The sequence below is a fragment of the Bombus impatiens genome, unplaced genomic scaffold (assembly GCF_000188095.3).
Source record: "Bombus impatiens unplaced genomic scaffold, BIMP_2.2 scf_0225, whole genome shotgun sequence".
Classification (NCBI taxonomy): domain Eukaryota; kingdom Metazoa; phylum Arthropoda; class Insecta; order Hymenoptera; family Apidae; genus Bombus; species Bombus impatiens.
This window is the reverse complement of record NT_176644.1, coordinates 1,194,410-1,218,696: the sequence shown is the minus strand read 5'-3', so window position 1 is coordinate 1,218,696 and position 24,287 is coordinate 1,194,410. Positions and strand designations below refer to the sequence as shown.

Here is a 24,287-nt window from a genome sequence, read left to right as displayed (position 1 = left end):
TCGTAAATGTTCTCCGCTCCGAAAGTACACATAATTTCGCCATGGAAATTCAAGATCGTGCGTCGCACACGACTGGAAATGGTCCGTTCATTGTGACGAACAATCGTCCATTGGAAATAGTACAATGTGTCACGTTGGCAAACATGGTCAGTTTTCGTATCGGTTGGTGTTACCGCAATATTGTCGTAGTATTGTTCTGTTGTATAGGGTTGTGTTACCAGATTGAGGTAGGTTCGGGGATAGATTTCGGCCGCTGTGTGGTAAGACGTTCGCCTACGCTCGTAGGCGTAGCTTCGCACGCATTCTAATTTATGTTAGGTTATCCGAAATGTTTCTTTCGTTTTATAAGGAAATAATAGACGCACAATGTTTTTTCTTTATATTAGTTTATTGAATTATGCGCGAATATAATAATAGAGATAGAACGAAATGGATCAATAAAATAATATAAAACAGAAATTGTTGTTCATCCATGATCACCTTATGAAACGAAAGAAACTTTTCGGACAACCTGATATTTTCCCAATGAGACGTTTGCGATAGCCGTGATCACTTTTGTTGGACTCTACCATTTAGAAGTTTTATCACGTGGTGAACGATACTCGGGAGTGATAGTTGGCCTAAATTCTACACGCTGCAGCTTAATTCTTACTTGGTCTGATAGAGTCAACCGCTAAGCGGTTAAAAGTTGCAAATAAAAGATTAACAAGAGAAGAGGGGAATTCCCAAGCCGCAAATTCCAAAAATTATGATACTTTGGGGATGTGTAAGGGATATATATAGACCATGGAATTTCGTTTTGCTGGCCAAACGACTTTATGGGGGTGAAACCGAGCCCCGAAAATCCAGCTAGTTTATGATTTTCCGTTGTAATTCGCGAACTCCGGGAGATAGAAAAAACGTTCTCAGGCAAAAGTTACTTCTTTCAATTAGCACTATCGTTTAAAGTAAGAAAAATGTGTTAATTTCGTAGCCAGTTCTAACGCAAAGTCGAGAAATAGCTGAGTTTCTAGAGATCGATTTCACCCACATACAATGCATTTAGGCAGAAGGAAAAATTGCGTAATATTATCACTATATATCGTCCACGTATCCAGAAAGTTTCATAATTTCTGGAATTTCCGAGCTGGGGATCTTCCTTTGTAAATGATACAGGCTCGATCGGATTTCATTTTCTTTCCAACGTAGCTCGCAGGTATTTTAATTATACGATATGTTCTTTCAAATGTACTTTTTTTTTTTTATAGTGAATTACATTTTTCTTTACAAACTAGAACACACACATACACACACACACACACATACACACATATATACAGCAGCTAAAAAGTAAGCGATCATTATATTTGCCAACCGTTTTAAAATACCTAAGTGGAACGAACAACATGTGGTTAGAAAGTTTCATCGTCCTTTTTATTTATTTTCCAATGGATTCATACTCGTGAACTTTTTAACCAACTCTCACGATAAAATGGTAAGTTTACGCTTTCCCGTATAAGCTCTCCCCTGAGGACCGAACGGTTTATTGAAATTTATTAAACGTTAAAGGTGAAATTCTGGATATGTTTTTGCTGTTAAATGAGAATCCTCCCTCGGTGGAAATTTCGAAACTTTTTGTCGATTATCTGTTGCGTGGCCGGTAAATTTCGACCTACGTCACAAGTTCTCGAAAGCTTCTGCACCGAGTAGACAATCCACGGGACAGGGTGTTCGAGTTGATAGCTTTGCAATGGTCTCTGGTGGCCTCTATTGACCAAGGATTACCGAGTTTAATCGCTAAATATTGAAATTTATACCGTGTTCCCCTGGACTAAGATGAAACAATAACATTAGCTTTCTTGTTTGCTATCGTTTGCTAGAAATTGCGAGGAAGAAGGGAAAATTCCATCTCTTTCGATTACTTTCTAATCCATGCTGTTGTAATGGAATAGTATTATTCCACCTTATGGTAAACACCAAGGCGATTGACTTATCCTTAAAGCGAAATTTTCCGGAAAATAGTTACAGACTTTAGCTTTCTCGTTTCTCAAGCTGTCGACGACGGTTCGTGGGATTTGCCGCATTCTCAAACGTCGCTATATCATCGCTTGATCGTAGAAAATTAGATCCATAAGGAACACGATCATTTCTTGTGTCCAGTTGACATGAAATTATAACAGTCCGATCGAGTATAAAAATCGAGCAAAGGAACAACGATTACTTGTAACTGTTTCGTTTTTCTTTCTTTTTCGCCTCTAATTTATTCGGCGGTTTAATTTCGAAGATAGGAAACAGGGCGATGTTTCCCTAGGCAATTTTTCTTTCGAAATTTGAACAAACAGTAGCAGAGACAGCAACAACGTAATTCGTATTCAATGTTTGCTAAAACTGTACGCTCCTCGATATGAAAATACAAGGGAGGAAAGCACAACACGAATTCTGGGAAAATCCTCATGCGACGGAATTTCCATCAAAATGTTAAACAATCGTATAGAAGAACTGACAGATTTTAACGTGATTTCCAAACGATATAAATATTTCTCATAATCGACGATGAATTATCGTTAGAATTTTCGATTTTCTAACGTTTCTTGAATCCCCGATAAAATTCTTTCATGCGTACCACATTTTTCCATATACGCTTGAGAAAAAAACTTTTCCATACTATGTCTCTTTCTATCCTATTAAATAATAATAATAATATAAAAATAAATCCATTACGTAATATCGTATCTCGAATGTTAAATATAAACGATCAATTTTTCTCGTTCACGTTTCACAGCTGTTCTTACTTTTCATATTTTTCGACGCCTTTTTAAATTACGCTATTTCACAGTTTCCAGCTGTAGCGTAAGATGTAAATGGACGACGATGGCCAGCGTCGTTCTGATACCACGCTGTTCATAGTTGCTATGCATATTTTATAATCCGACGTGTTTACGCTTCACACGCCACTAATTTGTAATTACGGATCTATCAGAAAGAAAATAAACGATCGGACACTGTCTGGAAATAATCCTGAATTAACGACACGGCTATACGTGCTAGCAACGAGACACGAAAGCTCGAGTTTTTTTTCTCCCCTTTTCGTTTCGTTCGTTTCGTTAACGTGACATTTTTCTTTGCCTCGATGGCGAAGAAACTTTGGCACCGATGAATCTGACGGCATGGAAAATCCTTTTTGCTCTTTACACCGTGGATTTCTATCGATTTTCCTGCTTTCACGATTAGCTGTGCGAATACATCGAAGTGCTTCAAATATGAAAAAGCATAGCAAGCACATATGCTTTCGTTATCGATTTTTACGTAACTAGAATCTTTCCCGATGTGTTTAGTCAAACGTTCTGGCTGAGAGTTTATCTTACGTAGTGGGTTGCGTAATGAGAAACCGAAGGGAAATATTAAATTGTGTAACAAATTCTCTCCTGCGAAAGAGCATCAAAGCTGGCGTTTCTGATAACTGGAGATAAAGAGCCACGCGAGAAAATTGTATTATCTATTTTTAACTTGCTTCTGTGTTGGCAAATTTATTAATCTGAAAGTCTAGGAATTTACAAATCCATCTAATTTGCTAATTCACTAATCTTCTACTCTGCTGACCCGCGAGTCGATTAATTTATAAATCTACGGATTACTAAATTCTCGAATTTTGTTTGCGGATCTGCTGCTCTCTGAATCTTTGCGTTGCTAAATTCTACAAATCTGTGGATCTCAAAATGTGGAAATACCAGAACCTCTAAACTAATAAAGTGTACAGATCTACGAATCTATGGATCTGTAAGTCTACGAATCTGTTGGTCTGTAAATTTCTGAATCTAAATGTAACGATGTAAAAAATTTGCGAACCGACAGATCTATACGAATGTCAATTAAAATGTGAAAAAGAAAAAAGAAAGAAAGTATTTTCAGCCGATAGAAACGGCGAAATAAACGATGTTTCTGTAATTTTTCAAGTAAACTCGGATTGGGACACGGCAATCAACGGTATTCTAGCTAGAAGCGGTGGAATCCAGAAATGGACGCTAGGCGCCGCGGCGAAATGTAACATCGACGAAGGATCCACGTTCCGTTGTAAATTCAACACCGATCTTCAGTTGGGTTTGAGCTTGCAGCAGAAACTCGACGAGAACGCCACGTTAAGTCTGTCATTTAACATCGATTGTGCCAATGTGACGAGAGGCGGTCACAAAGTCGGCTTGGCTTTCGAAATCGAAGCGTGAACAACCGATTGTCCACGTTTCGAATTGTCTTTTGTAAGAACGCTTTTTGATGTCTACTTTTTTCTTTCATTTTATTTTTTCCAACTTTTCGAGTCCGCTTGTTTCTCGTCTATGTATTGTGACTGTTCGTATTAAACGTCCGATATTGTTATTAAAGTAGTACTTTCACTTAACTGTGTTGCAATTTATTCCAACTTTCAGATACTTTGTTTTATCATTTAGAGTCGTAACAACTCGTAGAATTATTAACGTTTACTATTTTTTTTTTTTTTATTAAAACAACGTGCGCGTATATTTTCGTTTTTACTAGAAACTCGAGTACGCCGAGGCTTTTAGCAAGTTGTTGTTTATGAGACGATCATTTTTTTTTTTTTTTTTAGGAGGTATAGTAATTTAAAAATTATTTGAAAACAAAGGTGTAACAGGTATTACGATTTGTGTTATTATTACGCTGTATTTTAATACACAATGGCTGTAGAAAATAAGTACAAAGAAATGCCAGTATCTAGATACACGTGAAAAGAAGAAGTGTTGAAATTTGGATAAATACAAACAAAAATAGCAATATTTTCAGCTATGAAACCGAAGGAGAGAAGAGAAGATTACGGTGAAATTGGGGATGAATGACCCCTTTGCTTCGAAGTATTTACGGCTACTATTAGAAAGAGGATTTACGATTAGATCATTCGAGGTACAAACAGAGTATAATGCAAAATTTGATTTAGGAGTAGAAGAAAAAAAACAAGACGTAAAATCCATAAATAATTTAGGAAACTTTACATATAATTTACATTGTATCGTATTCTCTGTAATTGGCCTTGTATTATTGGTTTCGTAATATATTTATGAAATTATAAATGATGAGTGAGTTTTATTATCTGAAAATTCCCTCATCGGGAGATTTATATCTCCACATTAACCCGGATACTGCAGGTTACAATGTACTTAACACTAGAACTACCACACCAGTTAAATTGACTGGTTTTTACAATTTCATTTTAAAATTCCTACTTCGTGTTATATTTTTCCTCCGCAATCGTGTAATGACTTTCGCAACGATGACTAAAAGAATAATATAATGAATTTTATTTTCTCTTTTATGTAATCAAACTGAAAATAATTTTGTATCGAGGCTACTGATACCAGTACTTGTCAAAGTGTAAAAGGGTCCTGCAATCTGTTTATCGAACCCCAATTAACCAGTTTCTTCGTTTTGTACAATTTCCCACGCGTTTTTCAAATTTGTACCGCGTATCGTTCGATACGATGATATCGGTTATCAGGAAAATTCCGGATCGATCGCTAGATCGCTAGATGTTAACGCTAGAAATGCCACAGCAATCAGAATGACTGGTTTTACAATTTTATAAATGCGTCAACCCTCGTTTAGGGATCACAGTCCCAGATGGATTAATAACGTTGAGGTTGAGGTTGACTGATTGAAGACCGAGTGGATGAATTTGTAATAGAAAAGTATATTGAAATAATTAAAGGTATAAGTATAATTTATAATGTATAAGTTTATGCTGATTCAGATCCTTACTCTCTTAGTGTTACTAGACAGTCGAATGATAGGGAGCACGTTCATATATTTATAGCGAAAGGACATTACCAAAAAAGTTACGCTTATAACTTGAGCTAGAGGCTACAGGCAACATAAATAGAAATCTGTTTATTTGTTCCTTTGTTTGTTTGGGTTGTACCTTGCAACCCAAAACATAATGTATACTCCATACAATAATATGCACCACTCCTTATTTAGAATATTTCTGCGTAGTAGCAGTCTCTAGGTCACAGATATACACAAATAAAGATGTAGAGTTTTTCTTTGAGTAGTTACTTCAACAAATAATACCAAAAGTGTACTACATAATATGGAATTCCTTCTGTAAGAAAGTAGTGAATCAATAAATATAAAAATATTCTATTATTACGTATTTTTTAAAGACCAGTGATTTTCAATGGTTTTGGTAGAAATAGCTTCGTGTTAACTATCGGCAGTTCTAGTGTTAAGACTTCCTTATGTCCCTATCCAATTCCACGAAATACACAACAGAATTTAGGTATTAACGTCTCAAACTTCAAAAACGTTACGACCCTTGGAAATGGTGTGCGTGAACTTCAATAACATTCAGAACTTCCCCAACAACGTAACGTGTATTGGATTAATATAGGAGAGTGGATCGATAAGTAAGTTACAGCTTGCCGATAACTTTCATTCGGAAAAAAGATATACAGTTACCGTTGCTGCTGATATGGACGAAACATTGTTTTGCCTGGTACAGCATCGTTCTACATCGTGAACACCTATCATGTTTCAGTTCGTCTACATCGATTAACAATACTATATCAACCACTGTATCATCAATGTATATTATCATTGGTTAAATGTTTAAGAACGTAACTTGATTCACGCAAAATGTGGTAAACTCTGGTTTCGTGTACCTTGTGATATAATTTCGTTTATGTCTAGTTAACGCTGTCTCTTATTACGCTAGTCTTGCTTAGAGGAGATATATTTCTACTATGCGTACAGTTTGAGTCATAAAATGCAGAGCGTGATGCACAGGCCGTTGAAAAGAAGTGAACGATGATTACAACTTCCGATGCTGGACGTCGAGATAGCGAAGGAAATCTACTATACGAAGGAGATCTCAAGAAAAGTCGTTCGACGTTTGTTTCTCGAATTTATAATTCCAATAAGAACACTAATCTACAGTATATTTATCCGTGAACAGTTGAATATCTCGAAAATTGTAGAAAATACGAAAAAAAAGAAAAATGTTTCGGACGAAAGCTGATGTTTACGAGCTGATATTTGTACGATCTCGAGGCAAGCCTCGTTTTAATTTTTTAAACGCATCTCTTTTATTTATTTTTTATCACACATTCTCATGACTGATGTCAGAACATTTCCAAAATACTGCGTACGTACGTATGTATTTTCTACAGGACAATTTCGAGAGATGAACCGACAGAGTTACTGTGTCAACGGCGTTAGCATTACTCGATGTACACAGCGTGGAGAAGAGGCGATTTTACGCGTGTAATGTAACGCGTTGCAACGTGTGCAGAATAGTCCAATATGACGATCCACAAATGAGTGGGATTCGCGTAAATGCGATTCTTGATCCTGCGGGATTCCCTTCGACATTTTTCGACCATTGTTGTTGATATCGTTTCGCGCGCGTTTATAATTCCAGTGTGCAATTTGTTTGCGCTGTACATCGGATATAATATTAATGCCGTGGCATGGCTTTATCGTCTCGTATCTCGATATTATCTTGTGCAAAATGTCCTGACGTCAGCTGCAAGACAAACGGCACAAAGAATAAGAGAGATCCATTTAAAAAACTTAAACGCAATGTCCACAGGGCATTTCAGAGCCATTTCGAGATCGTATAAATACGAGCACGATAGGGGCTCTTTCATGACTTTCGTTTGAATCATTTCTTCGTGTGTTTTATATTAGGTTGTCGGAAAAGTGTCTTTCTGTTACAGACACGTCTTTTACAACGACGCATCTTTATACGAACATGAATTCTAATCTGTCGAACGTTGTGATCTTTATTTTGATAGAAGAAAATGGATCATACGTAATTCGATAAAATAATATAAAATGGAAAATGTTGTGCATCCATTATTTCTTTATAAAACGAAAGATAATTTTCGAACGACCGAATAGTTTCTCAGATATTCTAACTGCTCGCAGATAAACGTACGGCAATGAAAAAATACGAGGTTCTCAGATATTAAAACGAATTTAAAAACTTGAACGTGAGGATCGCTGGGCATTTCAGGACCACTTCGAGATCGTATAAATAACAGCACGATACACGTCCCTTCATACGCTACTATATTCGTTTCAATCATTTTTTCGTATGTTTTATAGTTTTTCAGATATCCTAACGGTTCACAGATAATCTGCGTGACAGTAGAGAAATACGAAGTTCTCGGATATTAAAACGAACTGACGATTTCCACGATGTCTGCCCGAGCAAATAAAATTTAACAATGAGAGAAGAGATCGTTCTACTATTCCAGAGTTCCATTATCCGAACATTTTCGTCCCTCTGTTGGCATCTGACACGGGAGACATATTACAGTCGGATGAATTCGTCACGGTGCGAACTACAACCTACCTACCTGAACAAAAACACGCAATTCCGTACAAAAAGAAAACAAAGAAACAAAGTTTTAGCTGAAAATTTCGGAAGCGCATTCACCTAGAGAAGATTTACGACCAATGATTAATAATTGCGCGCTTCAAATGGGACACTGCGTATTTTCAAGATGACACGTTTTTTCTTTTTTTTTATTATTTAATTTGTACTTTACAATTTGTCCAGCTGGACATTTGGTAAACTTTTATAACCTAATTTCTAAATAACACGTGGATTGCTACCCCCAGCGGGATACCATCTTTAAGTTTGTCTATTTCACTTCCTTATTGAGGTCAGTGGGATGTTTTCTTTTTAGTCTTCTTTGTAGAATTTTTTATTATTTAACTTGTACCTTACAATTTGTCCAGCTGGACATTTGGTAATTTTTTCTAACCTAATTGCTAAATAACACGTGGATTGCTACCCCCAGCGTGATACCATCTTCGAGTTTGACTATTTTATTTCCTTATTGAGGTCAGTGGAGTGTTTTCTTTTTAGTCTTCTTTGTAGAATTTTCTTTTTTATTTCATTTGTACTTTACAATTTGTCCAGCTGGACATTTGGTAAATTTTTCTAATTTAATTGCTAAATAACATGCGGATGGCTATCCCCAGCTGGATACCAGTTTGACTATTTTATTTCTTTAGCGAGGTCAGTGGGATGTAGGATGACACGTATCTCGTAATCACTGTTCTCAAATTGGCTGCGAATTTTGCTAATATAAAATCACGACGTTTCGTTACGACTCCAACAAGATATCCAAATGTTTTACGCGACATACACGTCTGTAATATCTTGATGAACGTTCTCTATGATAAACGTTCAAATATTTTCACGAACATATATAATTTATCGACAACCGTATCACCAGATGTTATCGCAAATCGCAAGATTTAATTTTAGCATCGCACGTGATATGCATTTCACGGAAATGCCACGCATAAAACCAGAGCGAAGAAGAAGATACTCGAAGCACGCTTATCAAAATTCCATCTGAATACAACGCCGTAGCGTTCTCCTTTCTCGTTAACAGCTATTTCGCGAGATCTTGATCACGCGAAGCGCGCCTCGTTGTTAGCCCGATGCAACGAGCGGAGTATAATAGTCGATGCCAACCCGCAGCTTTACAAACGCCGGCTACGCAACGATTTTTGTTCACGCGGTGCACGTGCACGTTGCTAAAGTGTATCACGTAGCGGCGTCGTATTTCACTTGGCTGTTGGCAACAGAAACAGAAATTAATGAAACCGGACCGTTATCGATCTTGTTGCTAACACGTAGTTCCATTGTTTTAACGAGGGAGCATCTTGTCCGCGCTTTTCACCGGCACCGATGAAAATTTGCCAACTTAAAGGGAACCGTTCGATCCCACGGCGTCCATTCTATCAGCAGAATTGCGGACGATTTGTGCCGGATCGCTTGGTTTATGTTTTTATGGCGTTTTACGAGGGACGTTTTATGAGAAGGCCGACGGTTATTCGATCCTTAAACGTACAAAGTTAACAATCGCTGGTGTATCTACTAGATTTTCTAATAAATCGTTTGCTAAAATTGGCTCGTTTCCATAAGTGTTCTCTTCCAATCAACGATAATAATTTATCAATCTTCGAGACACGATAGTTGCAGCTTTAAAATAGCAGCGTAAAAGAGTTTATGATGAATGGAAGATGAAAATAGGGGTGAAAGTTTCTCGTAGAAAGTCGTAACAGGTGGCAGGAAATGGATATTTTATGAGAATTCAAGAAGAGGGAAAGATTGTCGATAAATCTTGAACAGTTTATAACAGAGAAAAATGGATGTTCTGTCTATAAAAAGTTTGGACACAAAAACACGTGGCCTATTATCATACTTTGCAGGATAGATGGCCATAAGAGAAACGTTGCAGCAAACAAGCTTACGATAAAGCTCATCAATTAACTGTAAGTGACGCGAAGAGACCCGTTTATAGCTTATTAAAATTTAAATTACAAACGATATCGTTACAGTGATAAAACTTTAATAATCGTGACGTATTTTCGATCTATTTGACGCATATTTTTTACGTACGTATTCCTTCTATACGTTGCCATACATTTATGTTTCCTTTTTAATTCAATCATCAGATTGATAAAATTCGCTTTTTATGCGATAAAACCATTTAATCTTCGTTCGTTTGTACTGTGCCAGAACGTGGATATCGGCTTTCGTCGCTTTCGTCAATGAAAATGCATTACTATCAAAGAAATTTGCACAAATTTCCGTGGTTTTTGTTACGAGTCTGTCGATCGTTTTACCATCCTTTATTCCTTAACAACAGCAGTGTCGTTTTACTCGAATGAAAAGTTCAGCGTGTCTCGGAAACAGTACACGTGGCAGGGAACGTATTAAACTGTCGATATTGCTGCAGCAGACGCTTTTGCGCGCCGTGTGACACGGCACATTCGACGATGCTTTGGCAAATTAATGCGAGCCACAGAAACACAATACGTACGTATACACGTTGGCTACGTGCTAATTAATTAGTGTGTAGAGTATAGCAGAGCCAAGTATAGCACAACCGTCTACTATTCGAATATTTTGTTAGCCTAACGTTCGGAAAGAGAGCTGCTCTATCCACGAAGCATCGCTTCGTGTATTAAACGCGTTGATCCTAACGTCATTGTAAAGTAACGTGCACCTGTCCGCGAAACAGCGGCCACTCGTTTTCGTCGCTGCGCGTTTCCGTCACGGAAACTGGCGTTAAAGCCGAATTTACGCTCTTTCACTTGGCAACAACGCGGTGGATGAAAGCCGCTTTCATTCTTGTTTCATGAAACCAGATGAAAGCAGCGTTCATCCGCCGTGTTCATGTAAAGCGAAACAGTGTAAACTCGGCTTGAAATTGTCAGTAGCGGGGGCGAGTACGACGTCGCAGCTGTAAACGAATGTAGCGATGTAAGGTGGAAGCGTCTTGCACGTCGCTCGACATTTTAACAGCGAGACAAAATCTCTTACTTTTTTTTTATTTATTTATTTAAATTTTACAATTTGTCCAGTAGGACATTTGGTAAAATATTATAGCGGTATGCTAATATAACATGTGGGTGGCTACCGCCAGCGGGGTACCATCATCGTGTTTGTTAGGTTATGTCCTTTGTGAGATCTGTTGGGTGTTTCCTTTTTAATCTTCTTTTTATGCTTAAAATCTCTTACTGACCGCTTCTTAGACTTTAGAGGACGAATCAAATCATGTTGTTTTGCCTCGGAGTATCAATATCGTTAGAAAACACGTAATGTAGTAATAAATAAACTCCGGGAAAAACAATGTCGCCGCTACGTGCAACCCTCGAACACAGACAAATGTGAATTTTCCGACTCTCCCCCGACCAGTATAAATAAACAGATGCGATTGTAAGGATTACAGTATCTAGCAGTTATCGACGAGTATCTACGAGTATCCATCGAGTATCTATCAGCGATCTAATCAGCGAGTATATAGGGTGGTTGGTAACTGGTAGTACAAGCGGAAAGTGGGTGATTCTACGCGAAAAAAGAAGTCGAAAATATAGAATAAAATTTTTTTTTTTCATTTTTCCATCGAGACAACGATCTACAGAGATATCCGTTATAAATCTCACGATCAACTATCCTCTACGTAGTCCTCTACAGACTGTACACCGCGTGGACGTATCGCCGCGTCTAATGGACTACGTTTACATTCTTACAAAGCGATGATTCTTTTCGACCAACGTTAGCATCGTCGTACGCGTTAGAGCATAAACGGCGAATGGAAAAAGGGAATGTAATAGACCCTCTCGCGTCGACAATTTCTATAGTTTGGCGCCCTATCAAAAAGGTAGGGAGCCCTCCGATGTTAAAGCAAATTCACCATCTCTTTGATCTCTGTTTGAACGAATGAAAGTTAATATCAGGAAAGTGATTGTTCTAGTATTGGAAAGTTCCATCAAATAGCTTCCCTGTTAATTGGCATATCGAAGGCTCTATCAACTGTATATTAAGCTCCGTGTAGAGTTTGGTAATATCGTCACGTAACTACGGACATTTAATACCGCGAAGATGAAACGCGTGGAATTTGATAAGAGAAAAAAAGAAAAAAAAAAAAGAAAAGAAGATCGTTTCATTAGAAAATATGACGATTGTAAGTAACGACTCACTCTGTGTCGTGGAACCGCCGGCATACTGCTGGTCCTTCCGCGATATTGCTTCGGTCCTGGAGCTCGGGATCCTGACGCTGAACCAGCTGTACCAGCTGGGCTAGTTGGACTTGGTCCACCTGGGCTCGTGCCTGGACTCAAGTGAGACGAAGAGGACGCTGTTCCAGGACTTATGGCCGGGGTTCTTGTGGGACTCCTCGGTGAGGGCGATAAATGACCCCAAGGGCCGGTTTCTGCTTGTAGAAACCTATTGTTGGGGCGAGGAGAATTTAATGAGAGATTTTACTTGTAGGTTTCGATAGTAAGATAGGTGTAAGTTATTGCATTTAGATGATAATGAGAAAGCAGAAGCGATAGAAAAATATCTTTACGCAGCATGATGACGGAAAATAAAGAATGTTTCTACTCCGTTGATACCGAAAGAAATACGATAAATGAACAGAGAAGGAAGCAAGTAGTTGCTGCAATACGATTAACAATACAGAGAAATTTTAAATACTGTTATTTTGCTTTATTGGCAACGTTTTCAATTATTCGAGCGCAAATTACTAATTCGCATATGTTTGTGACAACAGTGTTTTGCTCTATCAGCGATCACACGGTGCCATTTTTCCTAGCGTTGTTGCAGAAAATCGTAACCTACGGTAACGTGACAGGATATTTTTCCTTAAGGTCGGACTGTACGCAGAAGGCTGTGTGATTCGCTCGTCCTGAATTTTGTCTAAGGATTAAAGAGCTAAATTTAGCGAATTTCTAACTTCGTATACCGCGCGTACTGTCGAAACCAGTGAAAATCTAACTAGAGTTTCTAACAAGTAGAAAGTAACAGCATTGTACGTGCAAATATCTACTTCTTGTGGTCATTGTACGTATCTACGTGTATTTGTATTGTTGAGGATTTTTCACTGCTTAAATATGTTATATGTTAGTTTTAAACTATTTATTTTAAACTACTTGACGTGATATTAAATGGAATTCGATGAAGTTTTCTTTGGTACAGTTATAAATTCTATCTGCAATTTTTATTAGGATTCAATAGCCAAATTCGTATACAATCTACGATAAAAAAAATTGGATTTTAGGCTACAATATATTGTACGCCAAATTGGGAATAATAATACGTAAAAAATTCTTTCGATTCTTGTTACGTATCAACTTTTCATACAGCCACTAGTATAGTGCTGTAAATTAATGTTTCGCGGAGAAAATCAAAATTCCTATTTCGGTTATTTTGTATAAACAGGTCAATGTATAATGATATAAAAAGCCGCGAGTAGCTTTAAAGAGTTTCGGATAATTTGAAAGTTTTCAAAGTTGAAAGTAATTAAGAAAGTAATTACACGAGCGATTGCAAAGACGCAGCCGTATAAAAAGTTCAGATTAAAAACAGAACTGAACAGAAGAATATTTAGATGCAGAAACTTAACTGTATGATACTGTGGTGTAAAAAAGGGCCAACTAGTTTCCTCCAAAAAAGAAAAAAAAAGAAAAGAAAAAAGAAAAAACAAAAATGGAAAGTAAATAGAAAAGGTTATTTAAAACATTCTCTTAGACATAAACGTAACATATTTTATTTAAAAAAATCGTCGATATCTATATCGTGTTATTATTATTTCTCACGTAGAAACTACTCATTATTTAAAATTTTATACATAAAGGCAATGAAATTAAATAATAAACAGTATCAATATTTATCAGATTTTATGTTTACTACGATTAAATATTAATGGACTTATCGATATTAATAATATTTTATTGGATGAGTTGATTCCATTTAAATAATTGCTGAACAAATTATGCCAATGAATTATTTGTTAAATTATTAGGCGAAATAATTCATTGAATGATAATCTGAAAATAAAAGAAGCACAACTGAAACGGTATAGTATGTTATTTTATATATTTTCTCTTTTGTGCATTCCTTCAATATATCAAAGAACGCGTTAATGCATAATTAATTTATTTATAACAATCGTCGATTTATAATTTTTAGACTGGAAAAAGAGGGGTGAACGATTACGTATAATACCGTTTTCATAAACAAGATATTGTAAATGAATTAAACAAAACTGCAATTACAGCGAGTTGAATAAAATTCATAATTTCCGAAAGATTTTATTACGTTCACAGTGACATCGTCAAAAGATTGGCCATTACCAACACGCAAAACCTGTCCATCCCCATTTTAGCCCATTTTCCAACAATGTTTGCTCAACTCCGATCCGGAATTCAAAGCCCTACGCGATAATAATTTTGTAACTAAAACTTATATTGTAAACTTGGTAATTTATTTATGCTCTTTCTAGCAGAAAAGGTAGCTCTTTTAATATACCGATGAACATTCGTATTAAGCCCTCGGGCACCGAAGAAATTTTTCATGCGAATTTGAATATTTCCCACGAATGTTCTACCGATACATCACACGCACGAATAAGTCAACAGATTTAAAAAAAGGCGATTTATTTAAAAACGTAAACAAGATTAATATTTTTCAGGAATTTTCTCAAGTAGATGTAAACGTGATTTTTACATAGCGTAAAGAAACGATCGAGAGCTATTCGTCGTAAACGAGGAGTCAAATTTCACAAAAAGCGAACGAGCGAATATTTCTCTAACGAGCCATCGAGATATCGTCTTTAGAACAGGTCGTGCAATTAATACAATTCGTCTTTACAGATCCCGAGTAAGATTGCCAACTTGAACTCTCAGGTTTCAGCCAAACAATGCTAAAAAGAAAAAAAAAATAGACAGGAGCAAGGCAAACGTATCGAAATATATTTTTTGTAATTAAATTGCGAGAAGTTTGAAGTCCAGGTTCTCTTCGTTGAAATTACATTCGTAAACTTTCTTTGTGGTTGAATTGTCAAGCGTTTGTTCAGATACGACAAAATCTTTGCGTCGCTTGTTTCAGAGTAAAAGTTCTGCCCTAATTCTTATAATGGTATCGAGAAGTTTCAACTGCATCCCGTTTCTTGCTTCTGTTTTAACGAAGTATACAAGAGAAAAAAAACCCTCTCAGCTGTAGCGTCGCTTAGCGAGGCTATTAGACAAGTAGTGAGGGCAAATGTAGCTAATATCTGCTACGTCGTTATTATTCATATTCATGGCAAAAAGAAATTAGCTTTGCAATTGTAACCAATGAAATTATCAAAAAAAAAAAAAGAAGAAATGTTCCAAAGGATTGGAAAAAAGAGGCAAGCAAAATTTCTCAGCGCCAATGAAGTTGAAGAGAAGCCAGATTTCCAGAATTTGGGTGTAAAAAACGCCAAGTTGGCAATCTCGATCCCGAACTTTCTAACCAGGAAAACTTTTCTGCCAACGAGTAACGTAGCCAAAGGAACTTATCGCTTTAGACGCGTACCTGTGCAAGTCAGGAGTCGGCCTGGCTACCGCTATGCTAGAGCTACGACGTCTCGATGGAGTCGGCGACTTTGGACCATCGACGCTCGAGTGTCCTTGGGATCCTGTGAAAGAGGTGCGATGCAAACGAACCTCCACCTCGCTGCTTCTCCTCTGAAACGCCCTTTTGCTCCATCGTCTGCTCTTCGAGTCGGAGTTCGAGGCCTCCTGTTTTCTGAAAGGACCACTTTCAGTTAGCGCGAAACGTAATTCAATTGGCCTGCTATTTTCATAGCGCCAAACTCGTTTCTACCAGGCTTGGCGATCGTAGACGTCGTTTTTCACTTGTGCGAAGTCGAGATAATCTTAGCGGTCAGATTCATCATCGAGACGGTGTTGCGTTCTGTTGATAGCATTCAAAGTTAGGTGACACGATTAAAATTAGCGGTGAAGTTTGCCCGCTGTATTCCTAAAGTTCATGGTAACGTTGTTTCTTGGGTAATATTATTTTCTTTGTTTGCGATTAATATTAAAGTTTGTTATTTATCGTTTTCAGAGCTTGACAGTGAGCAAGGATAAAGGAGCGTCGAGTCCTTGTTTCGTCGCTTCTAACGTCGCGTTGTATTGTCCAGGAGTCTTGTAGTCAAATATTGGCAAAGTGTAAATGCTTCCTCTTGGCGTAACTGCAACTTTTGTCATTCCTAGCACGCTCTGCACGATATATTCCCGATATGTATCCGTAGTTTGTGTTGTCAAATTGATTTTTCGAGAAACGCGCCTACACGTAGACACATAAACGTACATCTAAATGTATTTGACAAATGTCCAGCATTTTTATTTAACGCGAAAGAGCGAATTATTCTCGCCAGACTGAGGATTGGACACAACCAAAAAAAAAAAAAAAAAAAAAAAAAAAAAAAAAAAAAAAAAAAAAAAAAAAAAAAAAAAAAAAAAAAAAAAAAAAAAAAAAAAAAAAAAAAAAAAAAAAAAAAAAAAAAAAAAAAAAAAAAAAAAAAAAAAAAAAAAAAAAAAAAAAAAAAAAAAAAAAAAAAAAAAAAAAAAAAAAAAAAAAAAAAAAAAAAAAAAAAAAAAAAAAAAAAAAAAAAAAAAAAAAAAAAAAAAAAAAAAAAAAAAAAAAAAAAAAAAAAAAAAAAAAAAAAAAAAAAAAAAAAAAAAAAAAAAAAAAAAAAAAAAAAAAAAAAAAAAAAAAAAAAAAAAAAAAAAAAAAAAAAAAAAAAAAAAAAAAAAAAAAAAAAAAAAAAAAAAAAAAAAAAAAAAAAAAAAAAAAAAAAAAAAAAAAAAAAAAAAAAAAAAAAAAAAAAAAATAAATAAATAGAAAAGGGAAGAAGATCTTCCTCATTTTCTCAAACGTATTAACTTGTATCAGCGATTATGATATTGTAAGCTACCTTGTTAGCTCTAAGTACACTGTATGATATTAATGTAAGTTTAGGTTAATCGTACTGCATTGTACTGCATACGATATATGTTCAGCACGTATAAATACTATCATTTGAGATTGTAACTTGCCTTGCTGTATTTTACGTTTCGCTTTTTATATATTTTCGTTACGCATTTTGTTAATCGCCGTGCAAAATAGTAGAACCTTAAGTAAAACAAATGATAATAAAATTGATGTTTTCGAATAGGATAATGTGATAATTAGAAGCAAATCACTGACTGGGACAGGCTCCACACACAGTGGCACAAAAGTACTCGAACGTTTCTATTGGCCTGGCAACTAAGTGATTGCGGATTTTGTCATTAGGTGGTAATGATAAAATCCGCAATCACATAGTTGCCAACCCAGTACAACTGGTTTTATTCCGAACTGTTCTTCATCTTCGAGCACGTTGTATTAAAATTTTCCTGCAGGATCATAGAGTGACGTTAGACTCCGAAAATTTAATTGGAAATATTAATTATCTCAAGCATTTATTTGCTTCTAAACCTCAACAAAATTTTTGATACAGTTTATTAACTACGGTACTTGTTTTATGGCGATATTTATTTCAGAATAACCCGTAACCTTTGACAGCAGTTTATTAATTAATAAACTACGACATTTTTACAGTGTAGGCGTAATGTTCAGTTACTACCTATGCGTAATCATACATTTTGTAATTCCAGAATTCTTTTTATTTTACGTTTATCTTTACGCGTTTATCTCCGTGACATAAATGTTAACTTGTTAAATTTAGATAAAGTTTAGATTCAAAGGAATATTTTAAATACTCGAACGATTACGAATATTTAGATAGAAATTACCTATTTGACTGTAGCGCGTTACTCGTAAATTTGTCGTTTCATTCGAGACTACACTTTCAGATTATGAGGAACACGTGACGCGAATATTTAATCGTTAAATGTGAATAAAATTTCCACGTTTAAAAATCGAACCTCGATTCAGAAGAGAAGAAAAAATATTGAAATATTTCACTAATAATCTAAGTTTTAAATTGTCTCCTTTTTCAATTTTCCAAATAAACTTGTTCCTTTCATCGTACATATTCATTAATAAGAAAATACGATTTCTAAATATACTTTTTACGAAAATATCACGCGTTAAAATTTCTGATCGACGTTTACGAAAAATAGGTGTATTTATTACGCATCTCGTTTAATTAATTCATTGAAATATGCCTGACTCGAGTGGAGTCTGCGACTGGTTAAGTCCGGTTTACTCCTCCGGAATGTCGATAATGACTCCTGACCGAGTTAGCCAATTAAATTAGCGGTTGGCGGTGTCAGGCACGATAACTTCATTCTATTTCGCTCGTATCTTGAAGATTTATCGGCCGCGTATCAGCCATAAAATCGCTTTACATCGCAAACCCGAATCTGAGAGTCTTCCGCTGAAAATGGCTTCCATTCCGCGTGAATGGTCGATTTGCGCCCGTACTTACTATACTAAGTGTCCGCACACTTATATGAATTCCAAGATAGAAGATATATATATACAGGGTGTCCGTTTGAAAATTTCACGTTCGATGTCGAAAAGTACGCGTTAGGTTGGAAGCTTCGAAGAGATGAAAAACGTGGAGCGTATTTAGATTTCCATCTGGAAATCGCGATACTTTCCTTCCGAATATCTTCTTCCTAGGACGCGTACCATTCCAGAAAATTCATCGTGAAGTTCTCTAACGAACACCCTGTACGCATAGGTGGGACATAGGGAAATGTGATTTTACGATAAAGTCGTAATGTTCGATACGGGATCCATTTCTGAGCCACTGCAACTACCTCATTTACCATTCGCAATTTCGCGCCAAACGATCCTGCGGACGCAAAATGTTCGCAATAACGTTCGCAGGTATTTCGGACTCGGTACGATCTGCTTTATGAATGTTTTATTCGAATCAAACAGCGTTTACGAAGGAATTCGAAGCAAGTTCATTTTCGCAAGCATATAGCGAAGCGACGAGTCCTACCATCGTATCAAGTATTATACGCAATGCAAATGTGTTAACGAGGATGACGTGCAAAAGGAAAAATTAGACTTTGTGCGTATATGGAATCCTTCGAATAAAAATTGGTTCCTTCGTTTGATGTTTCGTGGCTGACGTGGCGATGTACCCTACACTGAACTTTGGCACAGATTTGTAACCGATCAAACGATGAATATTATCGGTAAGACTGATCTTGAAGTTGAGTACATTTTGTAGCGGAACATTCGACGAAATTAATTTCTCTATTAGCCGTAATAAATGACAAAAATAACGAGTAACAAAGCTTGTCGTCTTTGACGATGAAATTTCACAACTGACATTACGGTACGTCCGATATTCATCGATATTTTTCTATAACACTGCAAGTACGTAATACCAAAATCGCATAGAACGAAGATCACACTTTCAGCCAGATCCAGGCTAACGTGATAATACGTTTAACATCAATCATCATTATCTTACTTATACGCGAGGCAACGTGATTACGTTCAAATTATATCGTATACATATATTCAATGGGATTACATCGCGCGGCACAATTTTCATCCGAGTAAATATAAAATGAAATTACTCTGGAAGCAGAAAGAAAGAGGAAAACAATTCGAATAAGCAACGATGGTATTCGGTTATTTTTAAAAGACGCTTAATGCGAAGCATCCTGTAATCCTGCGAGTTTCTGTTCTAATTAAATCAGCGTTTCCAGCGGCCGATTCAATGTTCCGAGACAAAATCGGAATGGCTGACGAGTAATCAGTCTGTAATTTGAAAGTTCACGGTAGAGCGCGATCCAAAGTCTGATAGAACGGCGCAGATTTGCGGGATCAGACCTTTGATTTCCGCTTCGCTCTACGAAATATGAACATCGAACGGAAAAGCGATACGTGATATGCCCGTAATTCGCGTATGTAGCAGCGGAGACGATTATCTGAATTCGAGGGGAAAAGAAATTTTCTATGACAATTGTTTGCCAGCGTGTGATACGCCGAACGCTAATGGCAATTCGCACGACCTACATTCTACGTTCCATGATCTTCGAATAAAGCTCGTTAAAATTGATAAAACTTAATCTCTCGTAGGATCGGCTCGCGTCCCTCGAATTATTCTTGGCGATGAGTAATCAACCGTGATTTTGAATTTGTACGAGTGGAAGGACGACAATTTTGGCTACTAAAATTACGTTGCTCGTAATCCAGCACCTGCTGCGAATCTGGCCGAAGGGAAACCGGGTCGAGGAGCTCGATAAATAAAGGTACCTATACCTTGGTAAGTTCTCCGACTTTAATTCCACTTAATTATTCACGCGTATCTGCGAAGAAGGAAGGAAGGATTTACAATTCGCTGTGAATTAAGAGGTCGCGAGCACACAGAGAGACAATTTTGTCGAAGACGATTTAAAACGGTTCTATATACTGGTGAGACAGCGTGGACTCGCTATCGACGACATAATCGACCGTTTCGCAAATTATAGCAGGTCGTTAACGAACTGAAATTGTTTGAAACTAGTGGTAGAATTATTGTTTCCTGCGTGAAAGTAATAACAGTGATGGTTATCGTTGATCGCTCTTCAATATCGACAATTTTATTGTAATATTTAAAACGTAGCGAATTATTGGTCTTTTTACTACCTGTAACGTATTACCGAATTTTAATTAAAACCGGACAATCAGAGAATCGATTTTCGCCTGGTAATAATTTCATATAATTGCATGTGTGCGAACGATTATGTAATTATTTCCGCGATATCGAAAGCAATTTCCTCCAAGTTATTTATATGATCGCCGATTAACTGTAAGACCAGTTCTACGTTTTAACATTTCGCTTATATCGTTATCACGTTGTAACGTCGTTGTAAATCTCTTAATGAAATTTATGTATCTCTAATGAAAAGATACGTTTTCCCTTCTTCACTGCTTAATTGCTTTTGCGATTTAAAATAAAAAAGAAAATGAGAAAAGAAAGAAGCGATGCCAATGCGTACTGCAACGATAATTGCAGCGTTTTTATCGTTAAGAATTCCATCGGAAGACCATCGTCGTTCGATTCGTTCGAACGAGCAGGAATAAAATCTAGGTAATAGGTCATCGTTATTGGTTACCCTTTTGATGGACGAGACTTATTAAAACTTCGATGAGATTGGTTTCTTTCGAGACTCGAGGAGACAGCGTAATCAGTGCGTGTAACCGTGCCACGGAACAAAATTAAACTTCTTCTCTGTTAGTCACGTTGCGATCGCCCCTTTTCCGTTCCAACGAACTGTTGATATCTTTTCTCTTTTCACGGAAGCTTTTGCGAGGGCAAAAAGCAATAAAATACATATAATAACAGAATCGTTCGCGATCAACAACAGTATTTCTCTTGACTGTAGCTCGATCACGATAATACGATGAACAGTGCTATATCACTGGAGAATGACGCAACAATATTCCACGAACGTACACGTAAATGGTAATGTCGTTCTCTAATTATGTCAAACGATGTGATATCTGTCGCTTATCAATAGAAATGATATTTATATGAATTATGAATTATCTTTCTGACACAGTCTGCTATAGCGTGAGAAAATATCTCGTGTGCTAAACTAAAGAGAAAGCTTCTGGATTTCTTATTATTATTTAAATGACGTTTCTTCGTCAACGTCAAATGAATATGACGTGCTAGTAATGCAATAGTGCACAAGCCTATAATGCGTGAATAATAGAGTATTCCAGGTATATTATAGTACAGTGAATAGCGGTTTGCCGTGCATAGTATACTGGTATCTCGGACGTTACACCGAGCTGCATTAATTCCTTTCAACCCTCAATTTCATCCGATGGGATTGGATACGAGATAAAACGTACTCACAGTCATTTAGTTTGATAAATGATCCGAGAGAACAGCGTGCATTAGGTAGCTTCCGCGGATGTTCTTCTTTTATTTTCGTTCTTTGGTTTCTCTAACAATATGTAACAACAATGAGAACAATTGGTCGAGCCACGAGAAAGAAGATACTTAAATATCTCGTTTATTTCTTACGATTAGACGGACACACAGAATAAGTTGTTCGTCGTGTTCATAAAAATGTGAATTTGCAAAAGCAGATTTCAGAGTTTCCCGTTTGAACTTTGTGCGAATCACAATTACGTACAAAGTTTTGTTCGTATCTAATTTTATCTCACCGTGTAGGCAAATCTATTGAAATAAAAGATAGAAAAATGGAAACAGCGTTTGAGGAATTATAAAACAGATAGAAAAATTCTATTCGTTTCGATTCTGTGATAGAGCTTTTATCGTTTCTATCGTGACAGAATATAACGCGATCGATATACTAATTATACCTTTCTATGTTTCTAAAAACTGTTACAACTGTTGAGCAAGTAAAAAATAGTTTTTGCACCTACGCACGTGTCGTATGGATCTCCATTAAAAAGTCATGGAATATCGATTAGACGTCTGTACAGTGTTTCTAGTAGGTTCTATGGCGATTGCTGGCAGCTGATTCTATTCGTATTTCGGATTTATTATTATACAACGCAAAGAACTACGATTAAGTATATTTAGGAATAGCATGATTCTAAGTACGAGGCTAATTTTCCAATTATATTTCTTTCCTCGTTAGAGTTAATTATTAGCTCCACCGTCGTTCTCGCTTCTTCTTCGCTTCGTATCTCCTCAGATGTCTCCTTCTTTTTCAACTGTTCGTTCATAAAGATCGTGTAACGCGCAAAAGATGCAAAAATTACATCGGCTAGTAGAACGAAATATTCCATAGCTATGTATATTCTAACAATGCTTATTGAAATGTAACGTTCATCTGGGGCTGTACAGACTCGAGGAAGACAGCAGTGTTAAGTACGATAAAATGATGCACAGGCTGCTGCTCACACTATGCAAAAGTGTATGAAATATCCAAAATGGAGCAACCGTTACGATATTTAATAAAAGCTAATGTAACTCTTCTGCCATATAACTCTATGAGACTCACTCGGAGTTAAAAAGAAAAGAACGAAATAGATCCGAATTTCGGCTTCATCTTTTCATTTACATTATAGAAATATGAAATTGCATAAAAATCTACGGATAATCGCCCGAGCTATCATTCTTATCGAAACTGTTTAGCGTATAGTCTCTTATAATTGCTCTACAAATCTCATATATCGATATTGTAATATCGTGGAAATTAAGATATAAATTTACCCGATTACTTACAATTTATTAATATTGAATTGAATATACAGGTGTTAATTGGACAGAAAACGATGTTTGTTTAACTGAAACTAAATGCGATACTCGTATCTATATCAAATAACTTTACAGTTATTTGGCAACTCTCGTCACAACGAATCTAATACACACACACACACACTGTCTCTCTAGCAACTCGATAAATTCTCTCAACTCTACTCTCCGACGTCTCGATCAACTCTGACTCTCGCAATGTACACACTTTTCGACTCGCATACTCTGACCTCTCGGTCGTCCCCCTCCTTGAAACACGGAACCGTCCTGCTGTTCTAACGTTGTTTGTTGTTTTTCTCATATCTTTGTAAGAACTAGGTCACATAGACGCTCTTAAATGTAAACGAACCACAAAAAGACGACGTACACGGTTTTTTCTAATTTCAACCGATCTCTAATGTAAATTACTTTACGATATTACAATATAAAATATATTTGAAGTGAATTAACAGCTAAATAAGAGCAAAATGAATAAAACAGCAGAATATTGCAAATGAAAAACGAGATTTTTTTTTAAAGAAAATTCTGGAAGATAAACTAAACAAAAATTTAAAAAATTCTTTTTTTTACGTGGAGGAAAATCTTCATAGACACACCTTGCCACTCCATTTCTGACTCGGAACAGAAGACACGACGACACGAGGTAGTGCCGGATTTTTACCGGTTAAAAAACCTCCACGGATGGGACACAGTTAACAGCATGGAAAGCCCGGTCTGTCACCTGGTTTCGTCTATATAAACAGTGCTTCGCTCAAACTACCAAACAAACTTTGGAAGGTTAGAATA

The 24,287-nt window shown here is 36.5% G+C and overlaps 1 protein-coding gene across 2 annotated transcripts in view; it reads right to left on the bottom strand.

Moving 5' to 3' along the window:
* The window catches only part of LOC100748573 (GTP-binding protein RAD-like), a 75,646-nt gene that overhangs the window by 41,449 nt on the left and 9,910 nt on the right, over nucleotides 1-24,287 (bottom strand). Inside the window, exons 2-4 of one of the 2 annotated variants that reach the window (XM_024366624.2) lie at nucleotides 15,857-16,069; nucleotides 13,923-13,961; nucleotides 12,496-12,742 (exon numbers count right to left, since the gene is read on the bottom strand). In XM_024366624.2, the coding sequence (XP_024222392.1) occupies nucleotides 12,496-12,742; nucleotides 13,923-13,961; nucleotides 15,857-16,069 (499 nt within the window). The remainder of the gene's footprint in view (nucleotides 1-12,495; nucleotides 12,743-13,922; nucleotides 13,962-15,856; nucleotides 16,070-24,287) is intronic. The other variant, XM_003488264.4, reaches the window with a different exon arrangement.